The 16,625-nt window shown below is 35.9% G+C and overlaps 1 protein-coding gene across 1 annotated transcript in view; it reads right to left on the reverse strand.

Moving 5' to 3' along the window:
• The window catches only part of grip2b (glutamate receptor interacting protein 2b), a 494,738-nt gene that overhangs the window by 4,868 nt on the left and 473,245 nt on the right, over positions 1-16,625 (reverse strand). The window contains 6 exon segments of the mRNA XM_059329756.1: positions 1,911-2,158; positions 2,580-2,793; positions 3,443-3,557; positions 5,894-6,050; positions 6,489-6,662; positions 8,251-8,405. Coding sequence (XP_059185739.1) covers positions 1,911-2,158; positions 2,580-2,793; positions 3,443-3,557; positions 5,894-6,050; positions 6,489-6,662; positions 8,251-8,405 — 1,063 coding nt within the window.

Consider the following 16,625-nt stretch of genomic DNA (forward strand, 5'->3'; position numbering starts at 1 on the left):
TAAATGACTAAAAAAAGACACAAAATGACCAAAAGACACAAAATGACTAAAAAAGACACAAAAATAGACTAAATGACTAAAAAAAGACACAAAATGACCAAAAGACACAAAATGACTAAAAAAAAGACACAAAATGACTAAAAAAAGACACAAAATAGACTAAATGACTAAACAAAGACACAAAATGACTAAAAGAAGACACAAAATGACTAAAAAAAGACACAAAATGACTAAACAAAGACACAAAGTGACTAAAAAAAGACACAAAATGACCAAAAGACACAAAATGACTAAAAAAGACACAAAAATAGACTAAATGACTAAACAAAGACACAAAATGACTAAAAAAAGGCACAAAATGACTAAACAAAGACACAAAGTGACTAAAAAAAGACACAAAATGACTAAAAAAGAAACAAAATAGACTAAATGACTGAAAAAAATACACAAAATGACCAAAAAAAGACATAAAAATAGACAAAATGACTAAAAGAAGACACAAGATGACTAAAAAGAGACACAAAATGACTAAAAAAGACACTAGTGTATGATTTTCCTGTAAACAAGAATGGTAAGTGCTCGCCTAAATGATATTACAGTAAGATGTTGTTTTGCTACGGACCAACAAAGAACTCAAAAAGACGCTGTAACATGATGTATGAATACTGCATGCTGTTTTAATGAGACACCGTTTAGGGGCTGAACCATTCTGGCTGCAGGCCAATGAGGCTGTCACTGAGACAGATTTAGTAGCTTTAATGCATTTTCCCCCCAGGGAAAACAAATGTATTTCTCATTGTGGCTCTGGGCTCTACAAGCCTGGACTGGCTCTTATCTACAGGCATCATTACAAATCCACAGGAGGGTGACTCCATCACGCTGCCAAAGGGGGCGGGGCCAATGTACTGTACACTCTATACACTATATTACATAATATCCTGCACTGTGTACACTTAATGCCCTGCTTGAACTTGTAAAAAAGGTCATTGTTATGGATGTTTTTCAACTTGAACCAACTTGAAGTTGTAATTTAATTTAATGTCCTAACCCGGAGCAGAAGCCACATCCTGACAGCATCTTCTCTGAGGTTTGAAGCAAGGTTAGAATAGTTTTTGATTTTTCTTAGTTTTAGTTTCAATTTCGTTGTGATTTATTTTTTTTTCATATTCAGTTAATTTTAACCCTCTGGAGTCTCCAAAAGCGCCAAATCCAGACTTCTTGATGACATCCAGACTAGAAAACAAAGCAGCGTGGAGCCCTACTGTAAATTTACCTCTAAAGTTCAAGATAAGATGACCACAAACAAAAAGACACAAAATGACTAAAAAAGACAAAATGACTAAAAAAGACACAAAATGACTAAAGAAAGACACAAAAATAGACTAAATGACTAAAAAAAGACACAAAATGTCCAAAAAAGACACAAAATTACTAAAAAAGACACAAAATGACCAAAAAAGACACAAAATGACCAAAAAAAGACACAAAAATAGACAAAATGACTGAACAAAGACACAAAATTACTAAAAAAAGACACAAAAATAGACATAAAATTACAAAAAAAGACACAAAATTACAAAAAAAGACACAAAAATAGACAAAGACACAAAATGACTAAAAAAGACACAAAATGACTAAAAAAGCAAAATGACTAAAAAAGACACAAAATGACTAAACAAAGACACAAAATGACTAAAAAAAAGACACAAAATGACTAAACAAAGACACAAAATGACAAAAAAAAAATCAAAAATAGACTAAAGTTTAAGTTAGTTATTGGTTTTTTTAACTCTCATTTTTTACTTCAGTTAACAAAAAAGTTTTTTCAATTCTAGCTTTCGTAATTTTGTTAGTTTTCTTTACCTATAATAACCTTGGTTTAGATTAGATTAGATTTATCGTGAACTCACCTTGTGCAGCTCCAGAGGCGTCGGGGACAGAATCCCCTGCATCTCCTCTTTGATCCGACGGGACTCCCACGTCCTCTCCGACACTCTCAATGAGGCTTTTGCCTTGGGGTCGTGGTGCAGGAGAGGGGATTGGTTATCTTGGTGGAGGTGGGCTCCCTGGTGCAGGTGGGCCTCGTGGTGCAGGTGGGCCTCATGGTTGAAATGGGCCTCCTGGAGCAGGTGGGCATCTGGGTGGTACAAAAATGTTTCTACAAGCATTTAGTGAACATCTTGTTTATACAGCAGCATGCTTGTATATAAAGGTTTAAGTTGAGTTGTTATTAGGGCCGGGAATTAACGCGTTAATTAAGATTAATTAATTACACAAAAATGTACGCATAAAAAAATTGACGCATTTTAATCGCACTTATTATTTTTTTTGAACAAAAATAAACTTGTTGCTTAAGCTTATGTATTCATCATGATTCAATGGTATACTAAAAATCCATGTGAAAAAAATTACTTCTCGCTGTTCTCAGGTCAAATATATATGCGATTAAAATGCGATTAATTTCGATTAATTAATTAATTACAAAGCCTCGAATTAATTAGATTAATTTTTTAATCGAGTCCCGGCCCTGGTTGTTATATATTTTCTTTGGTCATATGAGACATAAAGGAGATGATTACCTTGGTGGAGTTGGGCCTCTTCATGCAAGTGGGCCTCCTCATGCAGATGGGCCCCCTGGTGGAGGTGTGCCCCCTGGTGGAGTAGGTTTCCCTGGTGCAAGAGAGAATTTCTCCGCAAAGGGCTCATCCTGTTGTGGCTCAGTATGGGCTCGGCTGGAGGCTTGTTGACACCATCTACACCCAGACTGATGGCTGTTCCTGTCATGATGGACGCCTGCACAAAGCAACACACACACATCTAAATTTCCCGCTAAAACTGCTTATTTGTGAGCGATTCTGAGTAGAACTTAGTGATGTGCCAATGAAGCCTCATGAACCATTGTCTTTATTTTCGGAGCCCACTAGATGGAGCTCTCTGTTCAGCAAAAAGGCTGAAAACACACTCAAAACCGTTGCTAGACTGCCATCTAGTGGGGAAAAAATAAAGAAAATGGTTCATGAGGCTTCATTGGCACATCACTAGTAGGACTACATCAATGTTTTGCAAAAAAAAAAAAAGCTACTATAGATTTTCTTTGGGCTACGTAGAGTGCTGAAACAATTAAAAATGTATACTAGATATACTGTATATAGGAATGTGCAGAGCCTACCATCTACCATCCTACCATATAACAAAGGATAAAAACAGTATAATTAAGCTTATAATAACTGTCGTTAACGCCTTGCATCAAGTGTTATAACAGCTTAAGTGTCTATAAATCGGTCTGCTTTGTTTCCACACTTGATGCTAATACTTACATGCCATTGTAACCATCCAGTCATTTGTTTATGGTAACTTTTGGGTTCAAGCATTTTCTTTATGAATGGTTATAAGTGCAGTTAAAGCTGGAGGTGGATGCTAGCATGCTAGCATGCTAACTGACCTCGATCTCCCGCAGTAGTTCTGATTGGCCGCATGTCTCCAGATCCTCCAGCGCCTGACACCAGAAACTGTCTTCTGGATCCAAAAGAATCCCGTCTGGTGGTTGGCCAATAAATCTGTCACACACACACATACACACACACACACACACACACACACACACACACACACACACACACACACACACACACACACACATGAAATTAAATTGGTTACGAAATAACAAACAAACAAACAAAAACATTTTAATCCCTGAAAAAACTAAATTACTTAAAACACAAAATTACCCAAAAAAAGACACAAAATGACCAAAAAAGACACAAAATGACTGAAAAACACACACAATTATTTAAAAAAGACACAAAATTACAAAAAAGACACAAAATTACCAAAAAAGACACAAAATTACAAAAAAAAGACACAAAATTATTTAAAAAAGACACAAAATTATTTTAAAAAGACACTTAATTACCAAAAAGACACAACATTACTAAAAAAAGACACAAAATTATTAAAAAAAAGACAAAATTATTTTAAAAAGACAAAATTATTTTAAAAAATACAAAAAATGACCAAAAAATACACAGAATTACGAAAAAGACACAAAATTATAAAAAAAAGACACAAAATTAATTAAAAAAAGACATAAAATTACCCAAAAAAAGAAACAGAATTACCGTAAAAGACACAAAATTATTAAAAAAAGACACAAACTGATTTAAAAAAAGACACAAAATTACCAAAAAAAGTAATTAAAGGGACCTTCCACACACAACACAGTAAAGTGCCATTCATATAAAACTCACATTAAACTTTCATATCAAGGTGGGGGCCACAAAATATGGTCACGAGGGCCGCAATTGGCCCGCGGGCCGCCAGTTTGAGCTCCATGTTGTAATGTAAAGAAGTGTGTGTGGCATTGAGTGGAGAGTCAGTGGGGAGCCTCATCAACAGAGCGTGTCGGAGCAGGTCAGGGCTGTTTGTTCCCGTTAAATCCAACAGCAGTAATCTTTAACGCTGAGTCTCCGTCACTGACAAGATTAATTCACTTTCACTCTGCAGATGATTTTTCTCTCCTCATCTCTCCACCCCCATTACTGTTACATAACCCCAGTGAATGTTGCTATCCTCACAAGGCTTAACCCCCTGACTCATCACTACACACACACACACACACACACACACACACACACACACACAGTCATTCTCACTGACTTCATGACTCAACCTCAACACAAACTCTTGGTGCTGGCAACCACAGAATCAAAGGCAACCTTCTGTTTTACAGCTAAAACAAATGATGCTGGACTGTATCATTAACTCTATGGAGTCTTATTGGGCTGTTCTGTCCATTTTTTAATCCTTTTCATGTCTTTTCATGTCTTTGTAAGTCATTTTGTGTCTTTTTTTGGTCATTTTGTGTCTGTTTTTGGTCATTTTGTGTCTTTTTCTGGTCATTTTGTGTCTTTTTTTTTGGACGTTTTGTGTCTCTTTTAGTCCTTTATTCCAACATAAAATGTGATTTTGAATCTTGTTTTTTACTTTCAAAACACTATCATGCTCAATAAAAAAATGCAAATGTTGCAAATGTGAACAAAGGTTGCAAATATAACATATAAGAGGGTTACATACAGTTCTATCATTATTTTTTTTTAGTCATTTTGTGTCTTTTTTTTAAGTAATTTTTTTTTTTCTGTCATCTTGTGTCTTTTTTTAATTAATTTTGTCTCTTTTTTGGTCACTTTGATACTGCCTCCTAGCCTGGGCATACCCATACTGCCTTGGGCGCTCGAATTTCATTTCGAACCTCCAGACAGTCTGGAAACCAGAGAGGTTTCTTAGCCCTGTTTTAGGGATCCAATCACAGAGCGGGGAGGGACGGCAAGACAATGGCGCGTACTACTGGACAGACGGAAGCTTGTAGTTTTCTTACAGATCCAACATGGCTGCTGCAGACGCGAAACTCTCTTTAGCTGTAGATGGTGTTTTAAATAGTTTAGAGCGAAAGTTTATTTTAAAAGAAGAACAACGTTTGACTTTACACTCCTGTTACACCACCAAAAAGGATGTTTTAGCCTTAATGCTTCCGACAGGATTTGGCCAAAGTCTAATCTACCAACTAGCCCCGCTATTTGCGCCGCTACTAGCCCCGCTACTAGCCCCGCTACTAGCGCCGCCACTAGCCCCGCTACTAGCGCTGCCTCTCTACTACGTCATCTGGTATAACTGATCTGATTGGCTAAGAGCTACCTACAGACGCTTTGATAGACATTCTAAGCGTCCAATAAACGGCTCTGGAGGATCGTAAACCACACCTCCTCTACGGAGAAATGAACGGCTGGTTTCCAGACTAATCTCATTTGTGATTAGTCTGGTGTTAGCCAGGCTAACTGCCTCCAGCGTCCCCCTGGTAATTTGAGTTTGAGACCCCTGTGACAGAACTCAGTCTCACCCTGGTGGTTTGTCCCAGTCGTCCTCACTGAAGCCTCCGTCACTGAAGGGGTAGTTCTTCCGGCGTCCAGGAGGAGGCGTGGTGCTGCGCTGCTGCTTGGCGCTCCTCCACTCATGAGGGTGGAGGGCGATGCCAGCTGCCTGGTGGCTGTAGGTTCCTGCAGCAGGAGACAAGGAACTAGATTAAGAGCTCATCTACAGATTGCCACTATATATAAACATTCATACTTTGAATTATACTGTAAATAGTAACATGCAACAGATATATCGGTAGACTGATATCATCGTCTTGGATTTTATGCGGAACAATATGACGCTATGAAGACTTTTTTTAATACAATATATATTATAACATGTTCATTTTTGTTTTTGTTATTGTCATTATAACTTGTTGATGTTATACATGTGTTTTTTTCTATTATCAGTTTATTACTTTCTATGAAATTTTAGGTGGAGGCTTTAAATAAATAAGCCCATCTGGGTTTTCTGCCTCTCCCTGCACTTTACACTCTATGTTATCTTTGTCATGTTATGTAATTATAACTGTGCAAATAAAATAAACCTTAAAAGCTAAAGCTAAAGCTCCACATGCTCACCCTGGCTGCCGTAGCCGGCGTCCAGCCCTGAGCCGTCCCAGGACTCCATGGCGGAGTCGACGCTGGGGATGGTGGTGGAGTAAAGCTCCGACAGCTTGTTGGTCTGCTGGCTGTCCGTCAGGTCGTCCTCCTCCGTGTCACTGATCTCGTTCTCCGTTGTGTCTTCTGCCTCGGCTGCCTTACGCTCCTCCAAATCTTTGGAGAGAAAAAGTTAGAATTAAATTTGTCCCTTCAAATGATGATGATGATGATGATGATGATGATGGCCTTGTGATGATTGTCTCGCTAGAACATTTTCAGAAAAGGTCACTGAAGTCGTCACAAAGGAAAATGTTGCTAAAAATATTGAATAATCTTTGTCATGTAACCAGGCGGCAACCTCCTGGTCTGAGCAGGGAGGCAAACCAGGAAGTGCCTTAAGCTGCATTCTACTGAAAATTCCAGCAGTTTGGCTGCAAAAATAATCTGTCCATTCATTTCAATGCAAAATGAGAAAACTTCTCACTTGATTTATTACCTCAGAATTGTTTTTAGAACAACATTAGGTCTCAATATCTAGTAAAAAAGACAAGACAATCTGGTGTTAATAGTTCTAATAATGGCCCCATTTAGAAGAAAATAGAAGATATAGAATCATATGATTTGGGGCGGGGCTACCTTTGATTGACAGGTATCCAATCAGCAACCAGGCTTTTTTTCAGGGGAGAAAAACGGCCCTGCTCTTTTACAGGGACGAAAAAAAGTCCCATCAAAAGTCCGCTTCGGACGGCTCATATTCAAATTAGGGGCGTTTCGGCGAGTGAGACTCTCCTCATTCTGGGTATGGGGCAGACGGCAACCTCCGTGTCTGAGCATGGAGGCCAACCAGGAAGTGCATAAAGCCTGCAATTCACCGAAAATTCCAGCAGGGGGTGCTAAGTTTGGCTGCAAAAGAAATCTGCCCATTCATTTCAGTGCTAAATTTGAAAACTTCTCACTTGATTTATTACCTCAGAAAAAATTATCAGGGACAACATTATGGTCTCAATCGCTAGTAAAAGTCATCTTCAAGACAATCTGATGTCAATAGTTCTAATAATGGCCCCATTTAGAAGAAAATAGAAGATAAAGAATCGTATGATTTGGGGCGGGGCTACCTTTGATTGACATGTGGCTAACAAGGCGAGCCGTCATCAGGAGAGAAGCAGAACAATGCGTATCCACGGCAATGTGTCAATAAAGTTATATATAACTTTATATAGATAGAAAAGAGGATGTTTTCTCATAACTTTGAGCCTTTCACTGTATTTTCACTTAATGACAGTTTATTTGAACGTTTTGTTCATTAAATGTCTTGTTCAGTGTTTGGTTGGACTAACAGACACTCCAAGGAGTCGCTGCTCAGTTTTCTGAGGTCAGAAAGATACATTTTGTTTTTGTTTGTTGCTAGCCAAACTAACATCCCAGTTAATGCTCCAGTTAATGCTAACATGAATTAGCAGCAGCTTCTCTCAGTCAGGTTGAGGTGTAGAGAGGCTGTAGTCAGTGATCAGATCCCTCTCCTCCTCCACAGTCCAAATATGGTCTGCTTCCTGAATCGGAAACAAGATGGCGACGCAAGATGGCGACGCAAGATGGCGACGAGTATAACGCTGAACTTGATGCTTCCAACGGGCCACAAACCAACAGGTGACGTCACGGTGACTACGTCCATTATTTACATACAGTCTATGGTACTGGACTGTAGTAGAAACAGTCCTCATAATTCCATGTTTCCTTTCACAGTCTTCATACTTACTGTCGAGCTGTTTCTTGATCTTCAGCGTCACCGTCTCTCCGGCCATCTGCAGCAGGTGGATCGCTTCGCTCAGCGGTTTTCCTTTCAGACTCACGCTGTTGATCGCCAGGATCCGATCCCCGACATGGATCGCCCCTGTCCTGGACACACACCAAAACACATTCACACACAGAGATAAGAGCACACGCACACACACACACACACACACACAGAAACATAAAGCAATGCACAATTTAGCACAATGCACACACAGGAAAATATTACTGCAAGACATACCAGCAGTTGAACCTATTTCCCCTTTATATACCACATAATATTCACTATACTCATGTTTGGTATTTGGTATTTTCTCAGCACAACTTCAACATGATCTGACTATTAAAAAAAAATGGGTCGGTGTGATTTTCCATGAGCCACACAGATGCAGAGATGTTGATGTCTGTATTCCTGCACTTTCTGCTGTTTAACTGTTTAAGACCTGAAACATGTAAAACATAGGTTACAAATATGAACATATATAAAGGTAAAATTCATATGTAATAAAACTATTCACAAAAAATGACCATAAAGACATGTTTATTTATAGGAACAGTGTTTTTACAAAATGTCCCATCCTACTTTTACACTTGAATAGATATTTTTGTACTATCAAATTAAAACGATCCTATCTTTGGTTTTACATGACCTCGGAACGTCAAAAAAAACAAAAACTGGAGAAAGTTTCAAGTCTGTACGCTCCACGTGACCTTGTTTTTTTTGTTACGGCGCTTTAAAAAAAGCCATGTTATCATAGACCCCAGAGGATTAACCCTTAATAGGACACTCATTGAAATACTTGCAAATTCCAAATTTCAACCCTAGAGAATATTGGAGGATATTACATACAGCCAGAATGTGTAAAAAAAAAAAACATACGGACCCGGGGGAGGGGGGTTATATTTTGAGAAAAAAGTTACAAATTTATGACAAAAAAAATCTCAAATTAACGGTGAAAAAGTTACAAATTTATGAGAAAAAAATCTCAAATTTGTGACCAAAAAATCTCAAATTAACGGTAAAAAAGTTACAAATTCATGAGAAAAAAAATCTCAAATTTGTGACCAAAAATCTCAAATTAACGGTAAAAAAGTTACAAATTTATGAGAAAAAAAATATCAAATTTGTGACCAAAAAATCTCAAATCAATGGTAAAAAATTTGACGAAAGTTGCAAATCTACAAGAAAAAAATGTGCAGATTCATGAGATTTAAAGTGGTGAATCTGCGAGAAAAAAGTCCACTTTTTTCTCGTAAATCTGCGACTTTTTCGCATAGATTTTCCACTTTAAATCTCTTAAATCTGCAACTTTTTTTCTTGTAGATTTGCCACTTTAATCTAGTAAATGTAATCATTTTTATTCATACTTGGCCCTAATATGCCGTCATAGTCAAGTTCTCCTCATACAAGCCACCCATAAAGGGCTAAATTAATGAATGCGATTAATCTGAAACAGTTTTATTATCTCCGAAGGGACACGCGGTTTGTTCAAACAAATTGTACTTTTTGTAAATTATGTGAACTGACCTTTTGAAATGTGTCAAAAGCTAATTTCCATATTGAAATAACACTATGATCTATCCCCGACCTCATGATATTTTCTCCACAACACATTCATTTGCAAGTCCAAATAACTTTATATAAATTATAAATCTAATTCAGATGGATAAAAAATACACGCTGGAACACTGAGCTTCAGGGCCGCAGCGATACGCTCTTTGTTTACAGATCAGATTGCGGTTTGGGACTTTTAAAGTCATTACTGTTGAAACAAAACTCATGTAAACAACCACATGACACGTTTATGGACACAGCAAGGTGACTCTAATGAATAACTGGCTCCTTTAATCCCACTATCACTGGCCGCTGCAGGAGACAGAAATGTAAAACAGTCTTTATCTTGTGGCCTACTTTGATACAGATATTATTCATTTTTATCTCTTATCTCACACACACACATTCATGGACCCATATATTACATGTGCAGAGTTTAAATTTACACAAGTGTCTGAAGCAGGAGAAGTGAGTGTGAGAAAGTTTTCTGGATGTTATATATATATATTTTTTTACATACCTGAGCTGATTTACCAGAATAAAAGCACTTAACCCTTTATAAGGCACTCCTGGAAATTGAAAATGTAGACCCTGAAGTGTTATTGGAGGATATTACGAGACTTTTTGCAAAATGTTTCATTTTTATATTGCAAATCGAGGTCAATTAAGTCATTATTAGGGCCACGGGGCAATCGCACCGGGGTGTTTTTTTTAGTCAATTTGTGTCTTTTTTGGCCATTTTGTGTTTTTTTTGGTCAATTTGTGTCTTTTTTTTGGCCATTTTGTGTTTTCTTTTCTGTCATTTTGTGTCTTTTTTTTTGGCCATTTTGTGGGTTTTTTTGGTCAATTTATGTGTCTTTTTTGGCCATTTTGTGTTTTCTTTTCTGTCATTTTGTGTCTTTTTTGGTCATTTTGTGTTTTTTTTTTGTCAATTTGTGTCTTTTTTTGGCCATTTTGCATTTTCTTTTCTGTCATTTTGTGTCTTTTTTTGGCCATTTTGTGTTTTCTTTTCTGTCATTTTGTGTCTTTTTTGGTCATTTTGTGGGGTTTTTTTGGTCAATTTGTGTCTTTTTTTTTGGCCATTTTGCATTTTTTTCTGTTATTTTGTGTCTTTTAACCCTTTATCGGGCGAATAACTATATTTAGTCCGTATGTTGTTTTTACACATTGTGGCTGTATGTAATATCCTCCAATATTCTCCAGGGTTGAAATTTGGAATCTGGAAGTATTTCAATTAGTGCCGTATTAAGGGTTAAAAGACACAAAATCGCAGAAAAAAAAACGCAAAATGGCCAGAAAAAGACACAAATCGACCAAAAAAAACCCATAAAATGACTCTTAAACGGCTGAAAAAAAAAACTGGGTCGGAGTGATTTTCCATGAAACACACAGATGCAGAGATGTTGATGTCTGTATTCCGGCACTTTCTTCTGTGTCGGGCTGAGCCAAGTGTATTTATAGAGTGCTTTTAGCCAACACGTCTGAGGCAAAGTGCTTTATCGACAACAGTTTAGGACAGGAAATAGAACAATTGCATCACAAAGTCTAAGGAACGGGGTCACAGACAGACGAGGCAGTAAGCCTCCTCTCTGGATGTGTTTTTGGGTGGAATCAATCAATCAATCAATTAGACGTTATTTGTATGGCACTTTTCATACAAGAGAGATGAAAGACAAAGTGCTTTACATTAAAAAAAGGAGAAAATAACTATAATAATAATAAAAAAATGATGGAGCAGTGAGGAAACACTGGAGGCAGGTTAGAAATAAATTAGATGAAAAATAAAGTAAGATAAGATAAAACAAAATAAGATATATATATACATATATATATATATATAATAAAAAGTAAAAGTAATAACAATGGAAAGTTAAAAAAATAAAATAAAATAAATTAAAAATAAAATAAAAAAGCTAGATGAAAAGGATAAAACAATTAATAAATAATTAAGAAATAGAGCATGATAATATATATATATGTGTATATATATATATATATATATATACACACACACACACATATATATATAAATACACATATATATATACACACACACACATATATAAATACATATATACATATATATACACATATATATGTATATATATATACATATATATATGTATATATGTATATATATGTGTATATATATATGTATATATATGTGTATATATATATATATATATATGTTTATATATATAAGCTAATAAATAAATAAATAAAAAAGAAGATGTTATAACACTAAGGTGAAAGAAAGAAAAATCTTCAGGTAAAAGCCAAATTAAAAAGATAAGTCTTAAGTTTGCTCTTAAAAATATGAACAGTAAAACCGACTGTTGTTACCGACTCACAGGAAAAAAATCCTGTGAGTCGGTAACAAAAGTTGACATTTTATTTTGAAATACAAGGACAACACAGGAAAACTAGTGATAATTTCCGTCTCGTCTCTCCACCGCATCATGTTTCACATTAAGTCATCTGTCATGAATTTATGTCTCTTGGCACCTGCTGCTCACTCAGCTGCTGCTGGGGAATCCCTCTATTTATTGCTCCAGGCGTCTTTTATTATTTCTCCTAATAAGGTTTTCACCCGACGACTCATGACTCAGGAGGACTAAATAAGGTAACATACGTCGGCTCTTTCATCTGCCTCGGTTGGGATTTTCTAAATCTTGGCATGGATCTCAGGCACATTACTTCATTCCACACACGTTTTTTAGATCAGCTGCTCTTCAGGGACAAAAGAGAGTAAAGTGCATGACCTTTGACCTACAGCAGGGGTCTCAAACTCAAATGACCTGGGGGCTGCTGGACGTAGTATCAAAATGACCCAAAAAAAGACAGAAAATGACTGAAAAAACACTGAATTACTTAAAAAAGACACAAAATTACCATAAAAGACACAAAATAACCCAAAATACACAAAATTACAAAAAAAGACACAAAATTGCCAAAAAAGATACAAAATTGCCAAAAAGACACAAAATTACAAAAAAGACACAAACTTACCAAAAAAAAGACAAAGTTGCCAAAAAAGGCACAAAATTACCAAAAATACACAAAATGACTAAAAAAGACACAAAATGACTGAAAAAACACTGAATTACTTAAAAAAGACACAAAATTACTAAAAATGACACAAACTTACCAAAAAAGACAAAATTACAAAAAAGACACAAACTTACCAAAAAAAAAGACAAAATTACCAAAAAAAGACACAAAATTACCAAAAAAATAAAAACCGTACCCCCTATCATTGAACCGAATCCTGAGTTCTTGCTGAACGTCTACATATGTGTTTTGTGAAGAAAACTGAAGACATTTTTTTTAGAGTGATCAGAAGAAGCTGGTACCTCTGCTTTCCTCCAGGAATTATCCCTTCTTTTTACCATTTTACTATGAGGCTGTTGGTGCGTGTTGGTGGATCATCTGTGCGTCCTACGCCCAAACTATAACTCTGACAGCTTTAGCACGCCAATGTGGGCAAGAAGACAATTTTCCTACGTTTCTATGTATAAATTATTTCTGTAGAGTGGAATTTGCGGCCTGGCCACAGTTTTCAAATTAATTTTTTGACAATTTTTTCTCTCCCTCCACACTCTGGCGATGATGTCACACACTGTGACACGAACATTCCGTGCAATACACACCCATTATAATCTCAGAATTTCTCCAAAATGATCATGGTCATTGAACAGGGATTGATAAAAAACTATATGACCTATCGAAACGTGGATTAATACACCGATACACAAGACTTGTGTCTACTGTTTAAAGTTTAAATGGAGTCTCTAGGTGAAATTATGCCGGAGAAGTAGACGGTTAAAAATCTCCTGCACTCTAGTGATGGTGTCACCCACTCTAGCCTAACATTGGGGGATTTTTTGGCGTGTTTTTGCCGAAAATTTTTAAAAACGTTTGCCGAAACCCTCAGAGAAGTCATAGCATACTTGTCATGGCCAAGCCAGTCGATTTGATACCTTTTTAGTGTACGTGACATTTCAACAGATTTATTTGTAGGTAGAACTGTATCAAGTTGGGTTATTTTTCATTATTATTTAACTATGTAATGAAAAAACTTCAGCATGAGTGGAACAGACATTTTAAAGAAGGTTGGGTATCAGAGCCCTTGGTGACATGCTGTTTCAGATTGTACATATAGATAAATACAAAAATGATCAAAACAGTGTAACATTAAGCCTCGGAGATATTATTCAGAGAAGTGAACAGATTCATCCTCTTCATAAAAAGATTCTGTGACACATAACACTAAGGAGAGGTTGGACTACGGCCAAAACAAATTTCCACACTCCCCAAAAAAAAGATGACCCTGAGGGTTTTTAGGAATCAAACATGCCCACTGGTAAACCCATGAATGATTAAATCCAATGATTAAATTATGTTTTTTATGCAGACTATAAATAATTTGAACAGAAACTTCATGTACCGTGTCAAAACCGTTTTTGTGCGGTGGAACAAAGTGTCCCATTTTGAATAAAGAACATATTGAACATCATGGAGGTCAGTTAATAAACAAACAGGATAATATTTATTACGTACAATGAGTCAGCATTAAAAGGCCCAATTCTCATCTTTCTTTGGATTTTTTTTTCTAATTAACTGACTTATTAACGACAATATTAACTTTGCACAAGGACTGACACTTGGCCTTTAAAACGGGGGATTTAGTTAAATTTTAAAGAGTTTATAAAACATTAAATTCAGCTGAACCTCTTCAATTATGTAATCACTTAAATGTTGGAATTATTCATTCCTACAAGGGACACTAAAAATGAATATCACATTTAAGGTTTTAATGTAAAATACAAAGTTATGGGATCAGAATTATCTTCATGTTTGTGTAACTTTTGCTCATTTTCAGCTAATAGTTGAATGAATAATTCACTTTTTCCGAAAGACCATCACACAAAGATCAGGCCTGCTGCTGCTGTTTCTACCAGTCTAATTCATTAATTCATACAAAACTAGCCCTGCACTGCAAAAAAAGGTGTGTCTAAAAACCAGATGAAAACAGTAAATCTGAGGGAAATGATCTTGCTGCATGGACAGATAATTTACCTTGACAAGATTTCTTAACTTAAGATTGTTAAATCTAGAAATAAGCACACTGCAAAAAAGCCAACTTATATTTTTTGGCCTAAAACAGTGATTTAAGTTGGTAAAACTTGGAAATATAAATTATTGACATTTAGGGCAATAATGTAAGTTAGCACAACAAAGGAAGCCAGTTGTCTGCTCAAAAACAAGTTGGTGAGTTGTTGTTACTTATATCTTTAAGTTGGGGTTCACAACAAGGGACAATAGTTCTGATAACTCTTATTTCTTTGTTGTGAAATGCGGGAAATCGGTGAAATTCGGTCATTAGCGAAAGCTAGCAGCTAACTGATGCTAGCGGCTAATTGATGCTAGCGGCTAATTGACGCTAGTGGCTAACTGATGCTAGTGGCACTGCTTGTTACAGCTACAAGAGTAGCCATTAGCGTATCAATGCTAACTCAAAATTGTGGTCGCAACATTAGCTGACATTTCATAGCGGCGTTACAATCCGCTTGAAATTTTAAGTTCACCCCACTTTTTTTTTTTTGCAGTGCATGTTGAACACTTAAAATAAGAAATTAACTCTTAAAACAAGATAAATTATCTAAAACTTCTAAATCATACGTTTAAAAAAAAATCTTTGTTAGAAACCAATAATCATCAGGTCACTCTGCTCGGGCCAGTTCATCACTGCTGGCAGCTTTAATTTATCTTGTTTTAAGAGTTAATTTCTTATTTTAAGTGTACACTGTAAAAAAAAAAAACAACTGTTGTTTTTAAGGTTTCCAAATTTATTTTTTGACAAATTTTTACTACTAATTTTTACTAATTTTCAAATTTACTGACAACAACAAAATAAAACAACAAGAGGAAATTACATTAAAAAAACTTTAAAAAAAAATGTAAAATTCAAAATCACCAATCACCAATCACAACAAGGTAATCATACAACAGTAATAAAAGGAAATTAAGAGAAGGCCAATCGATAAAAGTGAGTTTTTAAAAGAGATTTAAAAGAAGCCACTGTGCTTGCCTGCCTGAGATGATGATGTCATCCACTCTAGCCTCTCCATAGAGTAACATTGGGAGGATTTTTAGCCGAATAATTTGAAAACTGTTTGTTGAAACCCTCAGAAACAGAAGAATAAAATCCTGGATTAAGCCGGGTGGATAATATATAGTGTGCTTTTTCAAGCACACTTAATTATTTCTGTAAAAGGTTCCCTGTAGTTCTCTTGTAAACAACTTGTGTTTACATTTCGTGTTACTTGCCAAAATAGATTCTGTTTATCCTTAACAAACATGTTTAGTGCATTTCTTTCCTCATAAAACATTTGCAGAGCCAGTGTTTTTAATATTTTAAATCATACTTTGTTTACATGCGTGTTTATTAGCCTGCAGCATTTTTCTTTCTCGACTTTGTTGCCACATTTATTTGTTTCTTTGTGCAAATTACTGTGCAGTGGTTGTGAAACCTGCAGCAGTGTGTATCATGTTAAAAACATCGCTCCATAGTGCTACTAGTAGTCAAATTACCAGGTTAAATGTATTTATCATACACTGTAAAAAAATGTCTGTAGATTTTACGGTGAAAAACTGTTAAACCATGACAGTAAAAGACTGTAAAATGATAAATGGGTTAATTCAGTTTCAGTAACAATGAAACACTGTAAATGTATATATCAGCCAAAACTGTATTTTTTACAGTTTTG

Source organism: Centropristis striata, chromosome 3 (genome assembly GCF_030273125.1).
Source record: "Centropristis striata isolate RG_2023a ecotype Rhode Island chromosome 3, C.striata_1.0, whole genome shotgun sequence".
NCBI classification, from domain to species: Eukaryota; Metazoa; Chordata; class Actinopteri; order Perciformes; family Serranidae; genus Centropristis; species Centropristis striata.